The 27,472-nt window shown below is 40.1% G+C and overlaps 2 protein-coding genes across 4 annotated transcripts in view; both read left to right on the top strand.

The window, feature by feature from the left end:
* LOC116942262 (cadherin-related family member 4-like) overlaps nucleotides 1–1,699 on the top strand; it is a 34,285-nt gene extending 32,586 nt beyond the window's left edge. For both annotated transcript variants that reach the window (XM_032953957.2, XM_076067051.1), the window contains one exon: nucleotides 93–1,699. In XM_032953957.2, the coding sequence (XP_032809848.2) occupies nucleotides 93–148 (56 nt within the window). In that variant the 3' untranslated portion in view covers nucleotides 149–1,699. The remainder of the gene's footprint in view (nucleotides 1–92) is intronic.
* LOC116942376 (cadherin-related family member 3-like) lies at nucleotides 167–26,827 on the top strand. Of its 2 annotated transcripts, XM_032954196.2 has the most exons (20): nucleotides 167–2,261; nucleotides 3,142–3,168; nucleotides 3,610–3,794; nucleotides 5,011–5,170; nucleotides 5,923–6,014; nucleotides 6,586–6,696; nucleotides 8,908–9,011; nucleotides 9,536–9,669; nucleotides 10,245–10,425; nucleotides 10,603–10,759; nucleotides 11,088–11,193; nucleotides 12,293–12,505; nucleotides 14,142–14,281; nucleotides 16,813–16,960; nucleotides 18,190–18,428; nucleotides 21,405–21,538; nucleotides 24,401–24,472; nucleotides 25,513–25,585; nucleotides 25,731–25,758; nucleotides 26,413–26,827. In XM_032954196.2, exons 1-20 carry the CDS (start codon nucleotides 2,207–2,209, stop codon nucleotides 26,466–26,468), a joined length of 2,415 nt encoding a protein of 804 aa, XP_032810087.2. In that variant the 5' UTR covers nucleotides 167–2,206; the 3' UTR covers nucleotides 26,469–26,827. The 2 variants fall into 2 exon arrangements, with proteins under 2 accessions (XP_032810087.2, XP_032810086.2); XM_032954195.2 differs by lacking the exon at nucleotides 26,413–26,827 and having other exon boundaries at nucleotides 25,731–26,389.
* The last annotated feature ends 645 nt before the right edge of the window (nucleotides 26,828–27,472 follow it).

Genomic DNA, 27,472 nt, shown 5'->3' with positions numbered 1-27,472 from the left:
TTCATAACGAAGATATGACAAATATGTTGTTATTTGTACGTAAGCACCACTAACAACGCAGGATTACAGTTTATTCTGTTTATGTTGTTTAGTTTCAGGAAAAGAATACCTCTTCAACAGCTGGAATGGGAAGCGTTTGTGGGTATAAGGAAACATTCCCATCCTCGGTATAGCGATGACAAAACAGTGTTGAATGTCTCATCAGGACATTTACGCCAGCATTGCTTCGTTTATTTTGTGTGCTATATAACCGGTGTGCATGCACATCATTTGCGCTTGTGTGAATGTATAATTCTCCCCCCCCCCCCGTAATGTTCATTAAGTCTACTAAACCAGGCTACAATCACAAATACTGCATTGCTTTAATAGGCTCGTGGTATTTTGAAAAATAAATACGGATTCTTGGTATTATTTGAAGGCCTGTACGTGCCACTATGCATTAAATTTGCCTTCCACGCATTTAAAAATGTACTCACTGAAGGAGGAAATGGCCTGTCAAATTTGACCACGTCATCGATTTGTCAGTCGTTTGAATGCGCGCAGAGAAAAGGCTCTGTCGTCATGAGGACCGCTGTGATATCATATTTCACGATACAATGCGACATAAAATTTCATGATATGATGATTGTCACTCATATACGTTTCCCGTAACTTCGTAATCGTATTTAAAATTACTATTGTAGTTTCGTTTGCTTTACTGTATTTACAGTCACAAATACAAATGTGCGTAATTGCAGTTCACTAGAGACTACCATGCAGTAGGTATTTATCATCACGACTTCAAAATGTCCTTAAATATCAGAATTTCTGCTCGTTACACGAAAAACTATGAAAATCATGACATATCATCACCATGCCACCCATTAGTGTGGAAAACATTGTCAAGCTATAATTAAAATGAATAATAGTTATGTACGGTAATTGCTATTTCACTGAAAAAATGCGAGGAAATAAAATATTTAAGAAATATTTAATTGAATTTTTTTTTTGCAAAACGGAACATACGATTATTATGGATTTCAATATATATCACAGTATATCTATATCATGGTAACCCCCATTATAGTTAACCTGTCTTAAAAACCGACCAATTTTAGTCCATGAATTCAAGTATTGCAGTGCTGTGGGGTGATACATCTTCACTTGTGAGGCCAGTATTCTTATGCTGTACTGTATTCACCTAAACCACGATATTCTCTTTAAGCACAATGTATGAGCGATTCCCTGTCTTGCGTGTATTGGTGTAGCTATTTGCCGTAATGTGGAAGTTGATTTTTAAGAATGTACATGTTATACGTACATTTTGTGTGCATTAACATATGTATGTTTTGATTTAAAGCTTTCGTGACTGCAGGGATTCATATTCTTGGTTCTTTCGGTAAAGTCACGTAGAAGGGAAACAATAAAATGATAAAAATATAAAACAATAAAATTCTCACGACGTTTCGACTGCAACACGAGCAATCATCATGAGGCGTGAAAACCCTTTTACGTGACTTTACCGAAAGAACCAAGAATATATGTATGTTTGTTGTTGAACTTCGTTCGCACCGTACGTTTTCATCCGTGCCAATTGAAGGTGCGGGGGAAGGACAACAAACTCAACTCAAATTTTGTGTGCCCTGCATTACGTTCTAGAACAAATCCTGAATATTCCTGGTTTTGCAACATATAATCAATAAAGCAAGTGTGCCTTGAACTGTTTACCCTTGGATTCGCTTTGTAGTAACAGCGTCCGCCTGATTAACATTTACGGCAAGCGAGGCAGCCACGGTAACGAACATCTTTCCTCATTACCTACGTCGAGTGCAAACACCGTAAAAAAAAGATATAAATGTACACGGATAGTTATTGACACGATGAGAGCCAGCAGTTGAAACACCCGGCCCAAGAGCATAACGCCGTTGTCGGCCAGTAAAAACAGAAAGCAATCCATGCCACCACCCCCCCCCGACCTCACGAAAGGTTTGCGGTTAAATACATTCTGAAGCAATTTATACTCGGGTTGCTATAAGAACTGAAAGATGCATTGCTAAGTCGGATCTGGTTGGCTAGAGTTATCGTCGGGCAGGTTGTGTGTTTGTTGAGGATACACTTTAATTTATTTTTTTTAAAGTAAAGTCGCGTCTCGGCGAGGACTTTGGAGGTGAGCTGTGAGTGTGGTGAGGCTTAAATTCGGGGGATTGGGGCACCAGTGAGTTCGCTCATGGAGCAGAAGATTGCATCGCTCTGCTTTTCCTGCTGCGTCATACTCTGTGGTGGTAAGACCTGTCATTGGTTTTGTTTTCCCTTACCCTTATTGTTGACTTAATCGTAAGACATTTTTGTTCGGAAGTATAATTTTTTTTTATTAACAAGACGATTAAGGTGCGGACAGAGGAAATGAAAGGAGGTTGACACCAGCACAAAGGCATTACGTATATGAGTGCAATGGAAACCTGTCTAAACCGCATGTTTAAATAAAACAGTTTCAATAAACTCGACAACCCTAGTGTCTTTCTAAGCGCTGATACCCCTATAGGAGAAGGAGAAAACAAAGGGGAGATGGGGGGTGGGTAATCGTAACAACGCGACGCAATTGTATCTGCATAATTACCGTACAGGTAAGTTAACACTGCCGTGAACATACGGCTGTATGATTATTATAGAATTGTAATTGGGCTGCGGTTTGAGTTATGTGGGTAACAACGATACTCCCTCGGACCTGGTCGTGTTGAGATTTCATCATCGTAGTTTTATTTCGCTTTTAAGCCTCCACATGGCTGGCATGGCGTTGGTGACATGCTATCGAGATTTGTCGGCGGAGTCTCATGTGTTCACAAGATTTTGGGTGAGATTGTTACAAATTCGTCCGTTCCGTGCCGTTGAAGACCACTCAAGATTCTCATTTTCTTTTTGGCATATACTTTATCTTTCGCAAAGCTCGACATTCATCTGCTCAAGTCAAACTATTGTCTCATTACTATTGTTTTAACATATATGTGATATTTTTATGGACATACTGTATTATTTTAATATTGCGAGCATCATATTGTAATATAAGCAAATAATTTCTCAGGGTTCTTAAATAAACACGGGCAGCGGCTTTTAATTATTTAATGTTTTTTTAATTAAATTTCGGTTCTTTCTCTTTGTGTTCAGGCTTGTCAGGGACTTTTGCTAAGCCTGGTGAGTTTCTAATGCAACATTATTCACTCTCCAAACAACATTAGTTAAGTGTTTTTGCATGTCTCGAGCACATTATCGCGTGCGGTGCCAAGAGGTGTGTTTTTATATCTGGAAACACTTGAGTTACGGAAAACGTTGTTGCATTAGTCTGTGCATTAGTGCAGGGAATACAGCAGATGCCTTTGGCAGAGCCTCAACGAAGCATGTGTCATGTACAAAGTGGGTTTATCTCATAGGTTAGTATATTACAAGGTGATAATATGTTGCCTGCAGATAAACTTTAATAACTTACAGGCTTTTCACACGGTTTTTTTTTTGTGAAACACATTTTGCTCGGTCAAAACATGTTTATATACGTGTGATGGTTTAGTGAGAATCTTGATGGAATATGTCTCATTAACGTCGTTACTGCCACTGACATTACATTTGTATGCGTTACAGACTTTAATCTTATTCCAGCTGTGTTCACTATACCAGAAGACAGTGCTGCTCAGACGCTGGTGGCCACCTTTGAAATCAGCTTCCCAAATGAAACCATTGACAATGTTGTCCTAACCCCAACATCACCTTTCCAGCTGAGATGGTTTCAATTAAACGTTTCTGGTCCTGGAGTTTACATTGTGGAGGTAAAGCGTAATGGTTATTCATTATTGTTATGTTTACAAAACGAAAGTTATTAAACATGCACTGATATGACTGAGGGTTTCATTTTTATATATTTTTTATCTACTGTATTTGTAATTCGTGCAAATAGGTCAATTTCAACTTGGCAAGTACATTATATTTTCCCAACAATGATAAAAAAGACATTTACGTCGTACATTTATGTAATACGGTTGTTTTGTTTAAGTTTGTGAATAATATTCCGATTCTAAAGTGCAGTGCTCACATTTTGAAGGGAATGGCATAGTAGTTTTTTGAGGACTGGCATATGTTCCCTTTCTCAATATACTCATAACGTAGCCTATATAAGAGAGGGTATTGAAATTGCAACATCAGAAGCAACATCAGCAGCAGTCGGAGCGACAACAGGGGTAACAGTAAAACGATGTCATCATCAATCGTTATCGTCAACCTCAGCAGCATCATCAACATAATCATATTTCATCATTTTATCCAACACAATGTTCAATGGCATTGTTATCATTATCAACATTAATTTATTCATCTTTATCATCTACTTCGAGCGTGATTGCCTCCATTCTGCCACTTTCAGCCATGTTAAATCATCTGCTATACGATGGCCTTCCCTACTAATTCCCGCCTATCAGAGTTTCTGCGATGACAGAATCCGCCAAGCACTCACGCGAAAATTGATTTCATCGCTCCATCTCCACGGTAACTGTACTGTCGTGTAGCACAGTTTACAGCCATAAAATTTTGTGTCGACACTGAAAATGTTGCAGCATGGAGCTGACAATCACACATTAATTCGAGCAGAATGACATGCCAGGCCCTCGCTGCATTCCTTGTGCAAGACACAATTTCCTTTCAGTGGTGGGGAGTATCCCCAATTGCATGAAAAATGTTCACGATCAATGGCTCTTTCCCTATCCCGCACACAATATTGGTGATCCCAAGTGTGCACAATGAGTAGTTGCAGAATGGTCGGCCCCCAGATAATTTGCAAAATACAGCATGAGGCAGGTTTTATGTCAAAACGTGGTTGGAATAATGGCCAAAATGACTATATGGATTTAGCCCCTTGTCTCAATTGGTTCTTACCCAGTGAAATGTAAATAAAGTGTGCTTTTGTCTGTGTCGTTGGTTTAAAAATAAGGCCTTTTAAATATTGAACATTCTATTGATGTGGTTTTCTCTGTTTTTTTTTCTTGAATACAGGTGACCCTGATCGGTGTAAATCTGCTGGACTTTGAAACTCTGAATCAGTACAACATGACTGTGTCAGTCACAAATGTCAATGGCACCAGCTCAGAAGTATTCTTCATTGAGGTGACTGATGTTAACGAGCCTCCGATCTGCAGTGATCAATCCCCAGCAGGTCAGAGTGTTGTTTTTCAGTACGTGTGTGATTTAATTTACGATGATGAAAAAAAAATACACGTGTAAAGAAGTATCTCTCATAACATGACGATTCAACCGCTCTGCAAGAGACCCGAATGTATTTCTCCGTCTTATGCAATGATGGCCCATCACATATTTGAGATTAAATTGTAGAAAAAGGCAAAAACGACGGCGCCTGAAATGTGACAACCAACGTTTTCCAGTCGATTTCCACTTGTTTGTTAATTTCCGTGCAATATTAATGGTGCAGATTACTGATATGATTTATTTCCTGATAATTACGTGACGGTAAAAAAAAAAAAACCTCAGCTTATTCAAGCAGCATTCATGAGATAGTTTTTTGGATTTGCAACACGGGAATCATGTTATTTTTTTTTTCCCATGGGTGGCATGGGAGACACTTTTAACAAACTCAACCGAAGGCAAACACGAAGTATGTTATGACATTTTTTTTTATTATTATATTGTATTCAATGCTGCACTGTACCCAAAATATATGTATGTTTTTTTGCAAAAAAATGTGACTATAATTTGTTTGGATAGCTTTATCAAGGCAAGAATTGGTTTATTATAACATTTTTCAGCTCTAAAAGAGTGATGGTTTGCAATGGGTATGGCGCATTTGCAGCCTGTGGTAATTCGTACTTCACTGGCAACAAAAGCCCTGGAATTGTATTTGATGCTTGTTTTTAAAAGTTATTTCTGTCTCACTTTTACTGAACATTTCAGGCGCTCACATTCACATTCTAGAGGATGCACCACACGCGACAATCGTCTACAGAGTTAGAGCCACCGATCCAGATCATGGTGACATCATCAGTGTAAGTCAGAGCCCACCAAGCACCTGCCACTGATTAACGCATTTCTCACGTCACTTCTGTCTGTGCCTCTCTAACTGTTGAGCGCTGCTGCCGTGTTGCGGTTAGTCCGCTGTGACGCAGGGTGAGGAGGCCTTCATTCAGAAATGTATCGAAATAGGGCTGTATTTTGTTTATAACTGTAATTATAATGTACCAAAAGGGGTTGTTGATGCACTTCTGCGGCCGTCTGGAATGTTCTTCCTTCTGATATTAAGAAGCCACTCGAGTTAGGCACTTTTAAATCTAGAGTTAAACTATTTTTGTTAGAACTGAATTTTGTGTTTAGTTTATTGTCATTCCTCCATACCTCCGATTTGCATGGTTGGCTACGTACAATGCGAAGGAAGTTCAACATACAAGCATGATTCAGGAATATATGCTACATGCAAGACAGCAATTGGATATGTACTTTCACATTAACAGTTGAGATTTTTGTATCCAAATAAGACAGAGAATGAACTCTCCTTTATACATTAATCGGCATCAGCGTGTGAACACATTTAATGTTAAAATATTTTTTTTAATGTTGCAGTTCTCCTTGCTAAGTGTTGACCCAGTATCCGGCCTGAGCCAGTTCAACTTTAATGAAGCTCAAGGAATGTTGACAGTGTCCTCGTCTGGTTTTGACTGCACCGCAGACACGGTGGGATACTACACCCACACCACGTGTGACATTTCCACGAAACCACACTTGTGTACTCTCACCTCATTCTACGTGGTCTGGCCTACTCCTAGCCACGTGTGCGTCATCATCATTATCACCAGTTGTGGGATTCAATTCATACGAATCAAGCTTGATTCACGCGATCGGTCCCTGCACGAGCAGTCACATGCCCATCAAATCTAAACGGGTGGGTTTTCGCTCTGCTTTTGAAAATAAAAGGTGATGTTGATGCCATTGGTGGCTAAGGGTGAGATATGGGTTCCGTTCACCTCTGCATCTCGGAACAAGTAAGTGGCTCAGTGTTAATTTTATATTTGAGTGGCACAGCGCCACTGTTTTTAAAGACATTGTACTCACCGCATAGAACTGCAGTGACACCTCCGCACTCAATGAAAGGCGGTGCCAAACTGTGCCACACACCCTCCCACATGGACTTGTGGGAGTCTTGGTACCGATAAAGTTATTTTATTTTAGTTTTTATTCTGGTTTCATTTAGAATCGGAAGAAAAACTGATGACGTACACATACGTCATCGGAAAGGCAAATGGTTAAGAGCAAAATCGGGGTTTAGCGCCCTGTCTATAGCCTTAAGAGGCTGTAGGTGCAAGTGCTGTTAGCGAGCACCTATGAAGGCCAGAATGGTACACGAGGGGGTGGGTGGGCAGCACCACACCCGGCCGCATTTGTCTCCCTAGTGGCGAAGTTTACACACCGCACCAGGTAGTCATTTGATGCTGAGTCGACGTAGGGGAAGACCCAGAGACCGGTTCAGGTAATCGTCACTGGTGTTGGCCATGAGCGGGAATCGAACTCATGTCGCCGGGTTCGTAGCGCAGCGAGCTAACCGCTGCACTACCAAACCCCATTAGACATTACACACACGCACACACACACACTTGGTCATGTGAGGCATTATTGCACGATTCTCATCCCTCTAAACCGCTGCATGTTCGCCGTGGCATTGGTGACATGTGTGACACCGAGATTTGAGAGAATTCCATGTGTTCGCTAACATCTCGGCTGAGTCTTGACTTAAAGCTCTCGTGACTGCAGGGATTCATATTCTTTGGGTCTTTCGGTAAAGTCACGTAGATAGGTTCAAAGAAAATAACAAAAATACCAAAAAACTACGACGTTTCGATCGCAACACAAGCGGTTGTCATCCTGATGACAAAACGTCGTAGTTTTTGGTTATTTTTGTTATTTTCTTTGAACATACCTCCGTGACTTTACCGAAAGACCCAAAGAATATCTCGGCTGACATTGTTTCCAAATCGTCCGTGCCGCAATATATATATAAAGGAATATGCTGATAACAGTGCACCAATGCGTTTCATATTGTTGAAAAGTTGTCATTCTTGAATAATAGGTAATACTTTCTGGACTCCCTGTATGTTCAAGTGTTCATCAGGGTAAACGTAGAATGTGTACATAACGGTATCATCCATCATATAATAATTACACTTAGACAACTGTTTTGAACTGTATGGATGAAATGATGGCAACATATTTCCTTATATAACAAGGATTTTACATACAGGCGTCCCTTGCATAAAGTGCCTCCCCATAGCGTGAATTCGCAGTTCCACGATTCATCTTTTGGGGACATACTTCATGCTTATGCTATTCGTTTCACAGTTACGTGCTCAATAAATTTTAAATTTTTTTTTTAAATTTTCAGTGATAAAAATTCACAGAAATAAAAACAAATATTAATGAGGGCGTTAACGGCGTCACGGCAGCGCCCCAGTGCCACGGGCTGGGGGTAGCCAGCTTTGATCTGCTGCCTTTGTTTGCGTTGCGTGCTGCTGCTGCTGCAAACAGCCCACGGAAGCGTACAAGAAGCGCTTAAATTTAATCCTTATTAAATAATCTTTGCAATGTTAATTACATTATATACAAATCTTGAGTGATCTTAAGCTTTTTGAGTACATAGCTAACTGTTTATGAAATATATATAAAAAAAAATCTAGAATTATGTAAAACGTATACATTTATAACATAGATGCTTTAATTGACATTAAAGGAAAAACAACTCAAATCATTTAAAATCTAACAATTGATGAATTAAAGATTTCGTTTGAAGATAGAGTCTCTTCTAGACGAGTATTTTTTTTTTTATTGAGATAGTCAAATGTAAATTTTCCTTTGGTTATTGTCACGCAAACATTGTCACGTTTTATCTTACAGAATTTCTTGCTGGACATTATGGTCAAGGACCAAAACGGCCTTTCGTGCAACCTAACCCTGACAGTTACAGTCGTAAATTTGGACGACAACGATCTGGTCTTTACGTAAGATATGTAGCTCGGATACGCACACACTGTTTCTTCATGGATCCAAGCAATCATCGAGTGAAGCTCGGTCGTGTTTGGCCCACGTCATTGTACGGTCATATATATATAAAAAAAAATAGTCTGTTGCTCACGTTGGGTGTTACTTTGTAAGAAGATGTATAATTCGTACACGCACAATGATATGCGCAACATCTCCGTGTAGAGTTGTGTCTACAAATGTTTAAGAATTGCTCTATGTTCACCTTTGCTGTACATCAAATCATTCAAGTTATTATGTTTACTTAATCTGCCATACAAACTTAGTTTTATATCATGTATTGCAAAACCACTATAGCAAATCACAATATGAATTATATTGCCATCGAGCAAAAGTCAACATTTAGCTTTTAAAAGTCAAACCTTTCACAGTACTATCCCGGTGTTCTGTATAAAGAAAATCAGCAAAAGGAATATTCCACCTCTACCAACCAGATGCGGCTTAATCGCAACATGCATCCGAATGTGCGTCGATGTTTCTTTAGGGCTCCATCAGAGAGGGTCTTTTGGATTTCAGAAGAAGAACCGCAAGACCATCTGGTGACTGTAGTTGCAGTCAACGATACCGAGGTGTTCTTTACATTTGTGAACCATGTGGAAGGGTTTTACATAACTCCAGGTGAAGCGGGCTGCACTAAACACGCCTCTCAAATGCATGTGCGAATAATGTTAGAATTGCCCTATCGATGTTTGTGCTGAGCTACAGAGAGAGAGAGACGAGAACATTTATTTTCGAGAACATACATCTCCATTCCCATCCTACTTCCTCCTGAGAAGAACTTATCCCCCCCACCTCACTGTAAGAAGTAACCTGCGTGCAAGATGTTTTGCTCATCTGTACTGCAGGTGAACGCCATTGCAGTATACATTGCATTTGCTTTGCCATCTGACAGCACACTTTATGTGCTCAAGTAGCTGGGCGTAGTGGTAGATTGTCTGTAATCTAGTCTATTGGAGGTAAGGGTTGGTGGATCACAATTTAATTCGTGGATACAAATATGGTTTGTGAAAACCCATCTGTGTCAACCCCACCTGTGGTTGACCTTTGAGTGTTGCCCCCTCATACGCGTGAGTTTTCCCCACCCGCTCTTGCTTTCCTCATACATGCAAAAAACACTCCTTAAGAAAACGAATTGACCTGACATCGCAGCTATTGATTGCTCGCTTTAAGTGGCTGTTTTGCGGCTCTTTTAGGCACAGGGGAAGTGAAAACAGCCTTCAAGCTGGACGTAGACGACAAACCTGAGCTCCAGAATAACTATATACTGGTTCGGGCGACAAACTACATTCACCAGCGCAGCGTTACGCTCAGTCTCACAGTCTACGTGATGGACATCAATGACAATCCGCCAGTCTGCTCTTATTACCAACGCATGTACGTATTACGACTCGTAGATAGGGCACGTGAGAGAACAAAAATTACCCATATATACGAACTCATTTAATTGCAGCTTAGTACACGTATATAAAACCAAAAACTCGTTTAAGGATGCCTTTGTGTAGTGTTAACCAACATCTATTTCTCATGTGTGTTTTCTTTTTCATTGTAAAGATTGCAGATTCCAGAGACCACGCCTGTAAATTATGCTGTCGTGGATGTATCCTGCACAGATCGTGATGTGACCTCACCGAACAATGTGCTGATATATAGTCTAAGCACTGACGCGAACTCGGAAGGGCGCTTTATAATGACGGAAGCTACTCTCAAGGTATTTACAGCAGCCGCCTGTTGCTGAGCTGCACTGATTTATTGAGGAGAAACACAAAACATCAGTGGCAACAGATTGCACTGCATGGCCACATTAGGTTTCAATTAACTATGTTACTCTTTCACCTTGATAAATATGATATTACAATGGGAGTAATGGGAAGCGAATGGTTTAAAGTATCCTCTCCACGTCATGCAATTGTATGTTTTTGTCAAGGCAATCAGTAGCATGTTGTATGTATATGTATGTTGAACTTCTTTCACAGCATACGTAGCCAGACCGTGCTAATCGGAGGTTTACATGACCTTGTTTCGTTTTCTTTTCTCAGATAAATTCAAGTTTGGATTATGACACGGCTGATTTGGCATCTGTGGACTACAAGTACAATCTGAAAATAGAGGTTTATGACCTTGGAGTTAATATCTCACTGACGTGTAAGAAAACTCGTTTTGTACGTAAAATATATCAGTCTTCTGACAATTACAGTAAAACCTTGGATTGCGAGTAACTTGGTCTGCGAGTGCTTTGCAAGACGAGCAAATTTTTTAAATAAATATTAATTTGATAAATAAGCGAGGTCTTGCAATACGTAGAGTATATGCTTTGTCTGTGGAGCGTCACGTGATCACAACTGATATACGAGTGCTTTGATATACGAGTGCTTTGGATTACAAACACGTTTCCGGAACGAATTATGCTCGCAAACCAAGGTTTTACTGTATTTAATTGGTTTCAGTTTATTTTGCAGGGAGTTACTTAATTTTTTTGTTGGGGATCATATAGAGGGCAAATGTGAAAATCTAGATCAAACTTAGGGAAGCTAATATTGCGATAATCACCAAGTCGTGAAATGTAACACTTGTTATTGTGACAAATGACACTGTGACAATTTGAGCAATGCATACACTAGGACAGGTAAGTGAATACAACGACTGATGATGTCGTAATTATCTTTTTTTAAATTCAGGAAAAATATCGTCGCAACCAGTGTAGTTGAAACCGTGGGTCACTGCCAGTTGCCAAGGTCGCATCAGACTATGTTTATAATTCTTAAGGTTCGTATATATATAAAAAAACAGTGAATGAAATGTTTTAAGAGGAGTGGGAGTAAAGATCACAAGCCACCCTGAATGTCTAATTTATTTTATATATACATGACAATTTATGAAAATCAACTTGTCACATGCCGCACAGTACTGCATTTGCTTCATTTCGGAGAGAGAGAGAGAGAAGGTGCGAGGAACCACAGACAAGCTGACAGGTAGTCACACGATGGTCCGGCACCAACAATTGTCCAAGCGCTGTGGTCCTCAATATACCTTAAGGTATTTTCAGCCAAAGTGTCTAAGCATGTGCGAGGCAACTCGAGCACCCAGAGAAAACCCACGGGTGTGAGGGGGAAACACTATATCCCATACAGATGGAACAGATTAATAATATAGGAAATACAATGCTTATGTATGAGAATTATGACATCATTATTCATGTTAACGCAGTCATGTCTGTGCCTCCCTGACACACACACACACACAGCGACGGTGACAGTGATCGTAGTGGTGACCCCCGTGAATGAGTTTTCACCTATATGTACGGGACCAGTGAGGTTTTCAATTTTCGAAGACCAGGAGGTGGGTGACAGTGTTTCTCCGAACAAACCCTCGTGCACAGACCAGGACTATCCATTGGATAATCTGCGCTACTCGATGATCGATGACTCAGCCCACTTCTACATCGATCCCAAGACTGGTCAGTTTTTTTTAAGTATATTCCGTACCTGTGTTCATGTGCCGGAGTGAGAATGTGCATGCTGTTTGAGCATTCATAGATGAGTGCTTTACATTTTAGGAGGACAATTTTCTAATATTCCTGCATGAAAACCTACCAGCCAGGTGGATTGTAAGTTGTTTGTGTCGGTGTCCATGAGAATAGGCTATTTAAACGTCTTTGCCTTCGTATTACCGAGTGTGTCAGCTAAAATAGAATCTGCTATTATGTTTTAATAGATGCCATACTTGCACTGTATGTGATGATCTGCAGAGAATTGAACATGCATAAGAGGAATGTGCCACTGATTTTCAGTTGAATCAGATTTTTTGTTTCTGATTGATTCGAAAAGCGGAAGTAACGTCACGAACGTACCATCACTTCTGTCACGTGGCATCTGGTGATGCTATTATGGTTAGCGTGAAGACAGTTTACTTTTTGTACGTAACTAAAAAATAAGCGAAAAATGTAAAAAACAATATTTCTAATTGTATTAACAAATGAGAACATCTGAAATCGAATACTTGTACATTTTAAACGTACCCCTCATACATAACAATGGCATCAGATCTGGTAAGTAAGACCACTAAAGTTAAACCTGAATCTTTTAACTTTTAATCCACTCAAATGGATAATATTCCCTTCATTATTAAGTTGTGCACTTCTACCAAGTCAAACAAACAGTTAAATATTTTGTAGAATTTACTTGAGAAATATGTGAGTTCGCATTGTTGCCATTGCCATCAAAACTGCGTCCAGGAAAGGTTCAAGCAGAGCTGTTTAAGAACCCAATTATATAACCCTGAAGTCATGTTTGCACTGTGAAGTGTTGGTTATATTGTGCAAATGCTCCACATACAAGGCAATTGCGTGCATAAACATTGCCTAACGTAGCAACCAAACAGAGTGGCCCATGACGCCTTCGGCTTTTGTGTGCTGTGAGCACTGTCAAAATAAAACCAGTTGTGAGAGTCGAAAATATGTCTCTCTTTGAACTTATTTCATGGTGCATTTGGCTACGTAAGTCATTTTCTGGAGCAAGAGAAACGGCAAAAACAACACAATTTACAATGGATTTCTTGTCATTTTAGCCCGAAAACAAATGCGAAAAAGCTTGCCTGACAAACACAGAGAGTACTTTTTCAATTATAAAACTGTACCATGTAGTTCAGCATTGCTTCTCAATCCGATCAAGTGGTTCGGCGGCAAGACTGAGAGGCGTCTAATCAGAGAACTGTGAGTTCAAAGTCCAAGTTTGATGGGGTAGACCCAGCCCATTGTCCCTGACGGACGAATGATACGAGTATCACTTTGTGGGGAAATGAATAGTTGTTGTAACATGGATAGACTTGCCCCCGTCATAGGAATGTGGAATTTCCACCGCTGGCTCAGGATTGTAAACAGCAGATGGGCACTGCCTCAATGGTCATTTAAAGGCATTAAGCATGGGGACGTGCTGCTTGATGTGGATCAAAAGAGCATATTAAGGATGGGATTCAATTATAAATGTTAAATCATGATTGGGAGCCTTCTCGGTTGTATAAATGACACTTGGATACGATGCAGATTATAACGAGTGTCACTTGAGTAAGCCTACGCCCCATGTTTGTCTTCACAGGTATTATTCAACTATTAAACCCAGTTGACAGAGAGACAAAAGCCACATACCGAGTAACCATTAAGGTGGAGGACTTTGACCAAGACACGGACACTACAAACGTTAAGACTATCTTCCAGGATTATCAAATCGTAATATTGGTATGAAAACATGTGAATGTTTTAATAGTCACTGGCACGCATTGGCAAATATGTAAAACGATGTAACACTTCACGAGGTCACAGAACAGTCACAATCGGTATGGGTTAATTAGATTTGGTGAGTGGCAGACGGACCACCCACACTCACAACTTTGCCCCACACGCACACATTGTGTACTCGAATTCATCATACTCTTTATCATCAGCCATTGTCTATCTATCGATGCACAAAGGCCTCCCCCGTGCCGTCGCGGTCCTGTTCTGCCACAATCCATCGCCCTCCTTGACATTGCCTGATGTCGTCGTCGTCCCAGCTCCCCCGTGGCCAACCTATTTGGGGTGTTCTCTTCTTTGGATGCCATTCTGTCCGCAGTCTTGTCCATCGGCCCTCATCCGATTCTAGTGATGTGTCCTGCTCAGGCCCACTTTTCTTGACAGCCAATATAATACTCTTTGGTTCTTTCGGTAAAGTCACGTAGGTATATTTTATTTTATACCTACGTGACTTTACCGAAAGAACCAAAGAGTATGGATTGCTGCAGTCACGAAAGCTTCAAATCAAGATTGAACAGCCAACATAATACCCGTGACTTGCGTGTGTTCCCTGGTCCATGTGCTCCTACTTTTTTATAGCTCTCATTGAATTTCCAGACATGCATCTATCCATGATTTTTTTTTTAAACGTTTTAGAACGTTTATTTGGATCACATTTTCTTTGGCAGTGTCTATGTTTTTTTTCATACATAACAGGAGGCCATTTGCACCGCTTGAAACTTTTCCGTTCAGGTATAATGGCATGCAGCATTTTATTATCACATTCAGTTTTACAAATGCAATCCACATTGCTATTTTTATTTCATATTTCCCCCTGTATTATAGGCAGAGGTATAGAATTCAAAGAGACCTATTTTCTTTTCTGAAACGGTATGGGTGTGAAACCCTTCAATGCCAAATATTAAATGAGATAGAAAAGGCTGTGGAATGATTACAGGATAGGAATGTGTCATCACATATAAAAACGCACGACAAAATACAGCAACGAAACTATTATAACATTACAAGATGCTGGCATTTCAGTAATACATTTTGTTGATCAATTTTTAAGCAAGTAAGGTATTCCGAAGAAAGAAGAAACGTGTTAGCTTGTAACAATCAAAAGATGTAATAACTAAAACAATACTACTTATAATATAGTCATTAAATTAGGCAGCTTTGCAAAAAAATCACAGCTACTATCTGCATTGGGGTGGACACATGGTGCAGTGGTTTGTGCATCACATGATTAACTCAGCGAGCCGAGTTATATCAATGTTCATAGCCATGACATCAGTGGCAGTAATGATGTAGCGATAACCAGGAAGATAACTCAGCTTACTTGGTTGATAAGTGGCCACAATGCAGTGACGGTAACCATGGCGCATCACCACCGTCACAAACATGGAGCTGGTTACTGACCCCACACAAGGACTTATGGGGTTTGACCTACCCAGGAAACAGGGGTCAGCTCTAAATCGCTTCATTGATGGAAAATGAAGAACAGTCGTCAATGTGACTGCAGTCGCGAGAGCCAGACCATGGATCACGTGATCCCACACTGCCTGCACCGCTGATTCATGGCCAATGTGACCGACATCCACCAAGCCTCCACAGAGGCTACTGAATGGCTTAATAACCTCGATGTGCACACAGATAACGTTTCTCATTTCGCCTTGCCATGGAATATGAAAATAAGTGGCAGTCACATCTGAACTGGTCCTAGTCTTCCCCTTCAGCGACCTATACTGACCGACATTGGGGAGTATGGTCAAGCAATTTGCATGGCAGACAGACATGTCGTGGGAAGGCCTTCATCCAGTACTAGACTGATAAGGAGCTTATAATTATGCATATGTATTGTGTTATACAGTATTACTATTACATCATAATGAGAATGTGGACTAAAATCCAAAGTAAAACAAAAAAACAGTACTCTATTTATGAAAGATCAACAATATCTTGTTGATGCCGCTGCTGGTGGAAAGGCCTCAACGAGAGGAAACTCTACAGAGCCCCTCTATCGGGTGTTTTGGTCTACTCTTGCTGACCAGGAGTTTTGTGTAAGAGCTGGAAGTACTTCCTGTGATTCACCCAGCTATCCTGCTGGGTGGACAGTGGTGGGATAGATTCATTCAATGCGCACATTGTTTCAAATTCCACGGAGAGGGATTGAACCAGCGACCTCTGAATTGAAAGTCGCTAACTATGGCAGCATCTTCTTTACGACCATGCAAAAAATATACTTTAAATATTTGAAAGTCCACCTTTGTCCCTTACAGATCCCTTGCCTTGTTTCCATCCGACACTATTTAAATTTGATGATAAATGATTAATCCTCCTTGAATAATATTCAGCGGCGTGTTGATCAGGGCGCATGTGAATATACATTTGGCACGATATCTACAGAATGTGGTTTCTGGGAGTATAAGCCTTTGTAATTTCCCGAAACCCTATCCCGGAACCGAGTTTTGTTTGCCTTGTTTTTTCTTGCACAGAATGTGAACGATGAGCCTCCCGTGTGTGACCCGGGCATCTATGATATCACTATTTACTCCACGCTGGCAGCAGGAGGATCTGTTGTACAGCTTAAGTGTGATGATGTGGACTCTCTTGATGGTGAACTTGAGTATGGAATTGTCGGTGGTAAGCAACGCTTGTTGCATCTTTATAATTTTGAAGTGTATATTTATAATTTTGAAGTGTATATGCTTTTATATGCGCGAGAGCAACAAGTACACAAAAATTTGGTTAAAAAAACAACAAGCCATGGCCTCTGCCATTCTACACAACACTGATAAATGTGTAAGCTATATTTGATTCTCCACAACAGCCTGCAATGTTTCATTTAATGTCATCCACATTAAGCAGCCTATTTCATTCTTAATCTGATAAAAAATGAATCTGATATGATACAAGAAAAAGATTGGTATACACCTCAAATTGTGACATCACAGGAAATCACACCACTTACATTCTATCACTGTTTGACTTTTCCTACCAAAATTTGGTGTCACTTGGTGAGCACAAGGACAATCGAAATTATAACTCAATGTAAATTATCCGGAAATCTTAAAATCCAGAAAATATCTTAAATTGTTCTTTACAAAATAATAGTCAGAAAAATTTAATGTTTGATTCCAAAACGCAATTCTAGATTGTACCAAATCTGTGAACTGTAGGTACCACTAATGGGTGCTTTATGGTGACTACATTTCCACCAATCATATAAACTCTGGAAACGTTCAGCTATTGTCAACTGGTTGAAGTTACTGACTGATACACATTACTTGAATTATTTTGGTTTAACACGTAGGCTCTTGCGACCAATATCATCCATAATAGAGGGAGGGGGGGGGGGTTGAATTATGATAGGAGCACAAAAAAACACTACTAACAAAATACTCAACACACATCGTCTATAAAACTCTCTGACCTCGCCATTTATGAAGAAGGCACATTGCCCGAAACGTGATGTATTATGTTCCTTTGAGGGCAGTGTTATTGATGAATGTCGAGTTCATGTGTTTTGTTATTTACAATTAATTTGGCTTATTTGTGCTGTCCAAAAGAAAATATGATTTACAGACAGTAATGAACTATCTTTGCATGATATATAAAATACTGTATGTCCTCCTCGTGCGGCTTTAATGGAGGAAATAAACATACATTGAAAGTTATTTAAAAAAAATATTTACAGTATTTGTTAAATTTAATAATCTACTTGTCATCTGTCTATGAATTCATGATGTCAGGTTTATTAAAATCAGGACTTTATTACTTGAATTTTCATTCAGGACCCATTTCCCACCATTACACAAAGGATTAACATATCACAATACAGTATTTTCATCAAATTCGCTGTCCCACACCAGGTAACACAAACGGCCGTTTCGTGCTGTCCAATGCAAAGCCACCTTCGGTATTGACTCTGTCAACGTTCAGCTACTTTAATCTTGGTGGCATCAATGATCCCCAAGACTTCCAGCTGCTGGTGAAGATCAGTGATGAGGGTTTAGCTGCAGACAAGTCGAGGAGACTGAGCAGCACAGCCACTGTCCTCATCCACGTGGTTCCCTGGATCACAACGGCCCCCACTACCGTCACCACCACAGTAAGGCCATTCAGCAGAGACTGGCACTATTGGCACTCTGTTCCCTGTGTGTACTTGTGTGCCCATCGTGTTTACACTGTGTCACTATGGCAATACACTATGTTCCTGTATCTTATTTTATGTAATGTTGATTTTGTGATTTCGTGATCCTGTGGGTGTAGACTGTGGGTATAATAATTATCTCCCCTCACTGTTCAATTCATTGTCGCGATTCAGGGTCGAAATTTTATCCAAGAATATTTTTTTGTATTCTCTGGTGCATGTAGCTGGCTCTTGTGTCATTAGTGGCCACGAGAGTCCATTACATATGAACTGCAGAAAATCGATACTTACACACACGATTCGATGCATGTATATCATGAGCTTAAGATCGAGGCATCGGTACACCGATGGAGTACATTAAGTCCTCAATGTCCCTCCATACATGACCCTGTGTCCCTGCGTGTATGTACTATATTCCTGTGTATATCTACAACTCCTGAAATATCCTATAATGATCCAAAACATATTTTGGTAACTACTGTCAATTTTTACAATCTTTTCGCGCTACCTATTCTGCTGCACAGCTAACTGTATTATAAACATCTTATAATGCCATCATCGTCCGGATACAATCTCAAATAGTTTCGCACGACTCACAGACGTTGATGACTCCCTTGGGCAGAGCACGGTCTGACTGGCAATTACTTAGAAAAGGGCCGACTGGCGAGGGGCTCAGAAGGGTCATTTGAGGTGCCCCACTGAGAGAAATACAATTTCATCATTTCCAGGATTATTATCTAACGAACTACACTCGATCTAAATATGATAGCAAAAAAAAACCAACTCACCCAGTTTCCACCCAGATACACCCCCGATATACCCCACTCACACCCCAGATATACCCCAGACACACAGGCAAAGCATTCTGTGAATGTCCCGATATTCAGAGATTCTATCATTTAATAACCTGCTACCTTAACCATACATACATACACCAGGCTCAGCATTTACTCTCCGCTCGCTGGACACCTCTCTCTCTCCTTGGCCTGAAAGTCCCAGAAATATAGAAAGGTGCAAACACCCTCGTTAGGGATATCCAACGTAACAGCCAAGAGAAAACAATCATAGCCAATTGACAAACACACACTCCCCCCCCCCCCCCATCTATGTAGACCTGGGCGAACATGCTGGATACAATATCGGCCGAGGATACCAGAGTGCCAGATTGAGGGCAAATCGTAGAGTGCCAAGCCATTTGGAAACCCTATACAGTCGATCATCGATTACCCGGCTGCTTCCAACATTATTCGGCAGTCCCAGGTCGATCCGGCGAAACCGGCAAAACCGCTCCAAAGGGCTGTAACCAGTCCGGCTATCCGCACCATGTGAGCGACAAAACAAAGAGTAGTTTAACACGTAGGAGGCTTTCGCGACCAATATCATCTATGACGTTTTTTTTTAAAGGTTAGATCGCGTAAGGGGCCGTCCATAAATGACGTCACGCGATTTTGGACGATTTTTGACCCCCCCCTCGTCACACGGCGTCTCAAAAAGTCAGACCCCCCCCCTCCAATATGACGTCACAAAGCTCTACCCCCCCCAAAAAAATATTAAACATGCTTAAAATCGCTTTAAAGTATTGCCATTGTAGTGCGCATTTAATGTGCCGCTGCACTCTGATGTTGTAGGAGAAAACAATGATCAAAAAGTCTATTTAATTAAGTAGAACATGTCTATATTTATTTAAAGTTGCGCATTTTCATGTGACGTCACATTTCTCAACCCCCCCCCCCCCCTCGTCACACATCGTCACAAATGTCTGACCCCTAAATATGAATGTGCCGTTTGTCACGTAAACAAAACGTACCAAAAACGAATTGGCACGTTTTGTTTACGAGACAAACCTTCCCAGTTGGCTGTGTGGGGTGGTGGTAACTACTGCGTGCATCACACCCCGATGCAGCCTTCGAGATTAGGGTGTGTAAATATGGTACGGTGAAAACGGTAACTTAAAAAAGGGATATTTATTTTGGTGTATTTGTATGTTGATTTATGCCACTTTCATCGAGTAAACAAATTTAAAACACAACAAAAAACAAACACAACACATGACAACACAATGTCTTTGAAGAATGTGCAAAAATAAGCGATTTAAAATTATGAGTGAAATCCCGACGTCCCCTCCCCCAACTCCGCCGCCGAATAATCGATGATCAAATGTATAGACTCCCCCACCAATAGGCCTTGAATAAATCACAGATACCCCCACGCCCTCTACCTCTGTTTTACCCCCCACACCCTATGTTTTCCCTCTTTACTTTTCTCCCTCCTTACGTTTTACTTCATCGCTCGGAGACACCTCACAAAGGCCTAAGCAACGCATTACTTCAAAAGTCACGAACTAAAACGCAGAATCAGAGGGTCCATATAAACTTTGTTCATTAAGCATATCATGCCAACTGCATTGTGGTGTCCAGATATAATTATAATAAAAAAAACTGTTTTTGATAATGTTACCAGACTTGTGCCACCTTCATGAAGCATGATGTACATTAAATTATACATTTAATATACCTTTGATTTCTAATGTCAACGTCTAATGCTGCAAAATAGCACGTGAGTAGAGTTTTCAAAATGCATTTTGAACAAGCATGCGTTCCAATCCCGGTCGACGGTCGACACAGCCCTTCATACCTCGCGGGTCGATCAAATTGGTACCGCTTTGTGGAGGAAGTCAACGAGAATCGTGCTGTAGGGAGACACCTCGAGCCCTTAATGTGGACTTTCCACCACGGGAGAACAGCACTGCCCCCACATTTACTTAAGTGGGAAACCGCTTAAATGTCAGCGTGAATACCAGGGTCTAATTTGTAAGTTAGTCTCATCCAACCTTGTGCACCAGTCAATGACATTTGTGTAACATTTGTTACAATACATTTATTTTAATTGACACTTCTCTGTTTTTTTTATTGCTCTAAAATGTTGCATTTTCAGGTTTTCACGACAAGAATCATTACCATATTTGACTACTACTGGAAGCCTGATAGCTGGTTTATTGCAGTGATGACAATCATTGCACTGGCACTTTTGGCAATCATTGGTTTGATTTCATATTTCTGCTGGAAAGGGTATGAGCATGCCATTGTGCAACCTTCGGACGATGTAATAAAATGTATAAGTATCACTGATAAATGATCTACATGTGAACGAATGTTTACAAAACAAATTTGTAATACCTATAACACACTTGCCCAAATCGTATATTCTTACCAGCAATATTGTGTTTGTCACAGCCATTAGTGTAAATATTGTAAGTTGTAAATATTAGCACGAGACATAACTTACGTAAATCGTACTTGTTACACATGCATTCATATATTATATGTTGAGAGCTAGTAAACAACATTAACTTTTTAACACTGTTAAATCAAACGATTTTTGAGTAATAATTTCGAAATATCAGCTCCTGTGATAAATATCATGTTGAGGACAGTGCTGTGGAATTGTGGCAAGAAATAATGGTGCGTAGCAACTTTCTTGGACATTAAGAAGGGCAATTCGCCATTGTGCTTTTTCTGAAATTTGCATTGCAAAGTGCTGATAATTAAACGGTTGCACATGGTTGTTACAAATGATATTAGAGCATTGTTGAAGATGGTAGCATTGTCTACAACTTTAAAAATTATTTTACTTACGTTTTCCAAAAAGCAAACATTTAATTCTTCCTGAACGTGAAATTAATGTCTGGCCTGCTTTAAGCTCTCCCATGGATTGGAAGATACAGTGAGGGAAAAAAGTATTTGATCCCCTGATGATTTTGTACGTTTGCCCACTGAAAAAGAAATGATCAGTCTATAATTTTAATGGTAGGTTTATTTGAACAGTGAAATACAGAATAACAACAAAAAATCCAGAAAAACGCATGTCAAAAATGATATAAATTGATTTGCATTTTAATGAGGGAAATAAGTATTTGACCCCTCTGCAAAACATGACTTAGTACTTGGTGGCAAAACCCTTGTTGGCAATCACAGAGGTCAGACGTTTCTTGTAGTTGGCCACCAGGTTTGCACACATCTCAGGAGGGATTTTGTCCCACTCCTCTTTGCAGATCTTCTCCAAATCATTAAGGTTTCGAGGCTGACGTTTGGCAACTCGAACCTTCAGCTCCTTCCACATATTTTCTATGGGATTGAGGTCTGGAGACTGGCTAGGCCACTCCAGGACCTTAATGTGCTTCTTCTTGAGCCACTCCTTTGTTGCCTTGGCCGTGTGTTTTGGGTCATTGTCATGCTGGAATACCCATCAACGACCCATTTTCAATGCCCTGGCTGAGGGAAGGAGGTTCTCACCCAAGATTTGACGGTACATGGCCCCGTCCTTCGTCCTTTTGATGCGGAGAAGTTGTCCTGTCCCCTTAGCAGAAAAACACTCCCAAAGCATAATGTTTCCACCTCCATGTTTGACGGTGGAGATGGTGTTCTTGGGGTCATAGGCAGCATTCCTCCTCCTCCAAACACGGCGAGTTGAGTTGATGCCAAAGAGCTCCATTTTGGTCTCATCTGACCACAACACTTTCACCCAGTTGTCCTCTGAATCATTCAGATGTTCATTGGCAAACTTCAGATGGGCATGTATATGTGCTTCCTTGAGCAGGGGGACCTTGCGGGCACTGCAGGATTTCAGTCCTTCTCGGCGTAGTGTGTTAGCACTTGTTTTCTTGGTGACTATGGTCCCAGCTGCCTTGAGATCATTGATAAGATCCTCCTGTGTAGTTCTGGGCTGATTCCTCAACGTTCTCATGATCATTGCAACTCCACGAGGTGAGATCTTGCATGGAGCCCCAGGCCGAGGGAGATTGACAGTTCTTTTGCGTTTCTTCCATTTGCGAATAATCGCACCAACTGTTTTCACCTTCTCACCAAACTGCTTGTAGCCCATTCCAGCCTTGTGTAGGTCTAAAATCTTGTCCCTGACATCCTTGGAGAGCTCTTTGGTCTTGGCCATGGTGGAGAGTTTGGAATCTGATTGATTGATTGTTTCTGTGGACAGGTGTCTTTTATACAGGTAACAAGCTGAGATTAGGAGCACTGCCTTTAAGAGACACCTGGGAGCCAGAAATCTTTCTGATTGAGAGGGGGTCAAATTCTTATTTCCATCATTAAAATGCAAATAAATTTATAACATTTTTATCATGCGTTTTTCTGGATTTTGTTGTTATTCTGTCTCTCACTGTTCATATAAACCTACCATTAAAATTATGGACTGATCATTTCTTTGTCAGTGGGAAAACGTACAAAATCAGCAGGGGATCAAATACTTTTTCCCTCACTGTATACTGCAAGGTATAAGACCCTGCTCACATTGCAGCAACATATCACGTCAAAATCCATAAACATAATTACATATGCATGCTCCACTATTGTGTGTACACATGCCTAAAGATGTATACAATTAGATAACTTGAATAAAATATTACTTTAAAAAAGTTAGTATGTGGATTATTTGCTGTGGTAAACTATGTATATTTTCATAAATATCTCGCAGCAGGTAAGCCAATGATTGAACAGGGAAACCATCTCTCGTGCAGAAAATATATTTATATTTCACTTCTATATTAACGCAAAGTATCACCATCAAGTCGAAAGCTTTTTATATTAATGGTCCTTCATAAATATTACAGTGGTGTAGTTTTACAGACATGTTTCTTCCAAAGGAGTCTGTTTCCCGCCACCACAGTGATATATATAATCACGAAAACACAATACATCCATCAAAAACATTGAGTTGTAATAGAAATCTCTACGGTAAACTAATAATTTGGTGATAGAGCATTGGAATTGGTGCATAAGCATAAACAATTCGAACATGAATATAAATAGTAGCCTGACACTTGCCAGTGGCTCTTTGTTTTGTGTGCTTGCAGACCACTGACAGTGCATTCCCTTAATTGTTTTCTTTATTCTGTGCGTTCCATGTTTGTGCCCCAGCATTCCCTGCTGTTGGAAGTTCTGCAAGCCCTCGCCATCTGTAAAGGACCCACCGCTGCTGAAGGCCGATGAGTCAGTGCTTGCTACATCTCAAGTTCCTCGCGCAAACCACACTTCTAACGTGTGCCGTTAAATCCTACTTTGAAAGAAACCCTTCAAAATGTAGCTCTTGCATTAAAAAACACTGGGGAAGTGTTGCCGTGCTGTGATAGCACACCGGACCTGCAATGCAGAGGTCGCCAGTTTGACCTCCTAGCATAGCATTTGAACAAAAGGAAAGTTTCTCATATCCCGCACACATCGATCCGCCCAGCAGTATAAATGGGTACACGACAGTTAGTCGATGTGGTGGGGTATAGTTGGGGTAATGACGAAGCCTTCCAAGATGTCAGGCATGGCTGCACCTTTACCTGTTCACCTATTAAAACAACACTTGAATAGTTATACTAATAGGGTTTTTTCCCCTTTTTTTCTGGCAACAAAACTGAAACCTTTTTACAAGGAATCACGTGTGCATTAACCACAATACTTGTCAAAATGCAAACAAAAAAACACTGATAATGTATGCATTGTCCTTGAAACCGATTGGTCCACAACAGAGACGGCTTTCTTTTGAGCCTCGTCTCAATTGGTGCTAGACCAGATGACGCCAAAAGGCGTACAGCTCAAAAACAATGCCACTATCAAAGTAATGAGGGCTCGGGGTGAGCATCTACAACTTGAATAGTTAGTTAACTCCTATTGTACCGCTGCTCAATATATCCAAGCTGTCTTACAGCATTTGCGTTGCATCGTAATATGTATTGTCTGTAATATGCTCTATATGTTTGCCTTGTATGTTGACATGCTTTTAGTATTTAGATGCTTTAAAACGTCAAATTTCAATCGTCCCTTGAAATGTTTACTTAAGATGTTCAACTTTTAAACGTACACTTTATATAACCAATGAGACATTAACTGAACACAATGCAATGAAAATATTATGCATCATGACAATGATTATCCCAGAGAGAGCCTCAATGAGTCTCAAAACTTTTCCAGGAGGCATTGTGGTGATTTATCCTTCAAACAATGTTTGTGTAAAATGAAGGTTTGTGCGATATTTGGAACAGGTTAACCGACGAATCCAGTTCATCTCAGAAGGAAAAAGCTCACAAAAACGTGCCAAAACCAGCAAGTAGCCCTGTAAGCAATCTCTACCTGGCAAATCATCAAAATGTAGTAATGTGATTGCACACACACCATTGTATATTGTGTATATTATATACCTCCTAAATGTTTAATTGCTTTAATTTACACGTTACAAAAAATTACTTTTGTTTTACTGTAGGAGTTTGATGGAAGAGCAAGAGATCCAAGTAAGATAATTTTGTTGCAGTTTAAACTTCATACACAACCTGCGTACCTGTACACAATAATAAGCAGCGTTTGGCTGCGTATAACTTTGCAAATCGACTATATTAAATAATTGTTGATCCAGTAAAGGATTACAACATTTTACAAATACAGCATTTTGACTGCTTGTGTTGCGGTTATTGCAGACATGATGCCTTGAATAAAGGTGTCAGTTTTTTGTGCCAGTTAAAAGGGTAAAACCTATTACTATACTACACTTAAACTATTGTAGGTGGTGGCGTGGTGGCGCTATGGTTAGCCCACTGTGTGTTGAATCTAGTCAAGTAAGATTGATATCCAGCCTTGGCTAACGTGATTGGTGAGTGATATCTGAACCTGTCCTGGGCCTTCCCCTTCGCTAACCTATGCCGACCAGAATGGTGAAGTATTATTCAACCACCTTCATGCTGTGTAAAGTGTTAGAAGGCTTTTATTCAGCAATGGCTGTAATTTGTGTATAGTATTTACAAAAAAAAACTATCATAATATAGTTGATGAGAATAACATTTTTATTTAATTCCCAGCGAATAAAGAGATTATGCAGGAAAAAAAATGTGTTAATGATGCATTGTACTAAAGTACTGTACTTTTATTTACATGAATTTCTTAATTTACAGTGACGGGAAATGAATATCTTTTCAACTCAGTTACTGGACAAAGGCGCTGGATTTAAGCTTAGGATTCCTTTTGTGTGCAAGTATAATCCAAAGGATTCGACTCATAGATGTCATCATTCTAATATATATTTTGCATGGTGGATTGAATTACAGTGGGTATTTGACAATATATTTAACACAAATTATATATTCTGCAATCACAAAAAAGAATGTAACCTATTTTTAAAAGGTAAGTTAAATGACCAATATATGGCCCCATTTAAAGTACGAGTAATGGAAAGTCACCTGTAAACAAATTTATGTTTTTTACCACCCATGCACTTTACTGTATGAAATGTGTGTACTTTTGTGAAATTGACCAATCTATTTTCTTATTTTCATGTTCAAAAATTAAAATGATCATTTTTGCCATGGATTTGTTTTCATGAGATTGTTTTTCTTCGAATGTGTAGCCAAACACCTTTTCATTAGCTGTAACTACTACACTGTAATAAAAAAAAACACACACTTCAAAGCACTGTAGTCTAACGTTCGATGATGAAAAATATCCATATTTAACTTCTAAAGCATTTTGTCCCTCCTCCCTTTACGAATATCATTCGTGGGAGGACCTATCAGATGGGGGCATAGCCACTGGGTGGCGTGGGTGGACGGACACCCCCAACATTGTTCGACATGGCTAAGAGACACCCACTTAAGGACAATAATCACGGTATCTTTGAGTCCAAGTTTCTCTTCTCATGTCGACGTCAGTACCTTTGAATACCCAGCAGCGCACGAAAAGTTGACATTTAGATTAAATAATATAAATTATATTCCAGACAGGCGGTTGAACCCACGGATTAGAGAGCACACGCATGTCAATGACATCATCACATCTATTTAGATAAACAATTGTGGCTTGGGCAGGATAAACATGGCAGGTAAGCAATGGACCTCATCCAAGAGGATGTCCGCCGAGGAGATGGAAGAATGAGATCAGTTCGAGTGCGAGATGGACCGTTGCATTGCTCGATCGTGAGAGGTGGCGGTGGCTTGTGGAGGCCTTCATCCAGCAGCG

This window comes from Petromyzon marinus, chromosome 14 (assembly GCF_048934315.1).
Source record: "Petromyzon marinus isolate PM22_M1 ecotype Great Lakes invasive population chromosome 14, UKy_Petmar_22M1.pri1.0, whole genome shotgun sequence".
Classification (NCBI taxonomy): Eukaryota; Metazoa; Chordata; class Hyperoartia; order Petromyzontiformes; family Petromyzontidae; genus Petromyzon; species Petromyzon marinus.
This window is presented reverse-complemented; position numbering and strand designations above follow the sequence as displayed.

Excerpts from the sequence above, each read along its gene's own strand:
- LOC116942376 (XM_032954195.2), top strand. The coding sequence starts at position 2,207 with ATGGAGCAGAAGATTGCATCGCTCTGCTTTTCCTGCTGCGTCATACTC. Across the intron at positions 3,795-5,010 it reads CTGGAGTTTACATTGTGGAG|GTGACCCTGATCGGTGTAAA; the intron begins GTAAAGCGTAAT and ends TCTTGAATACAG. Across the intron at positions 16,961-18,189 it reads TGAGTATGGAATTGTCGGTG|GTAACACAAACGGCCGTTTC; the intron begins GTAAGCAACGCT and ends GTCCCACACCAG.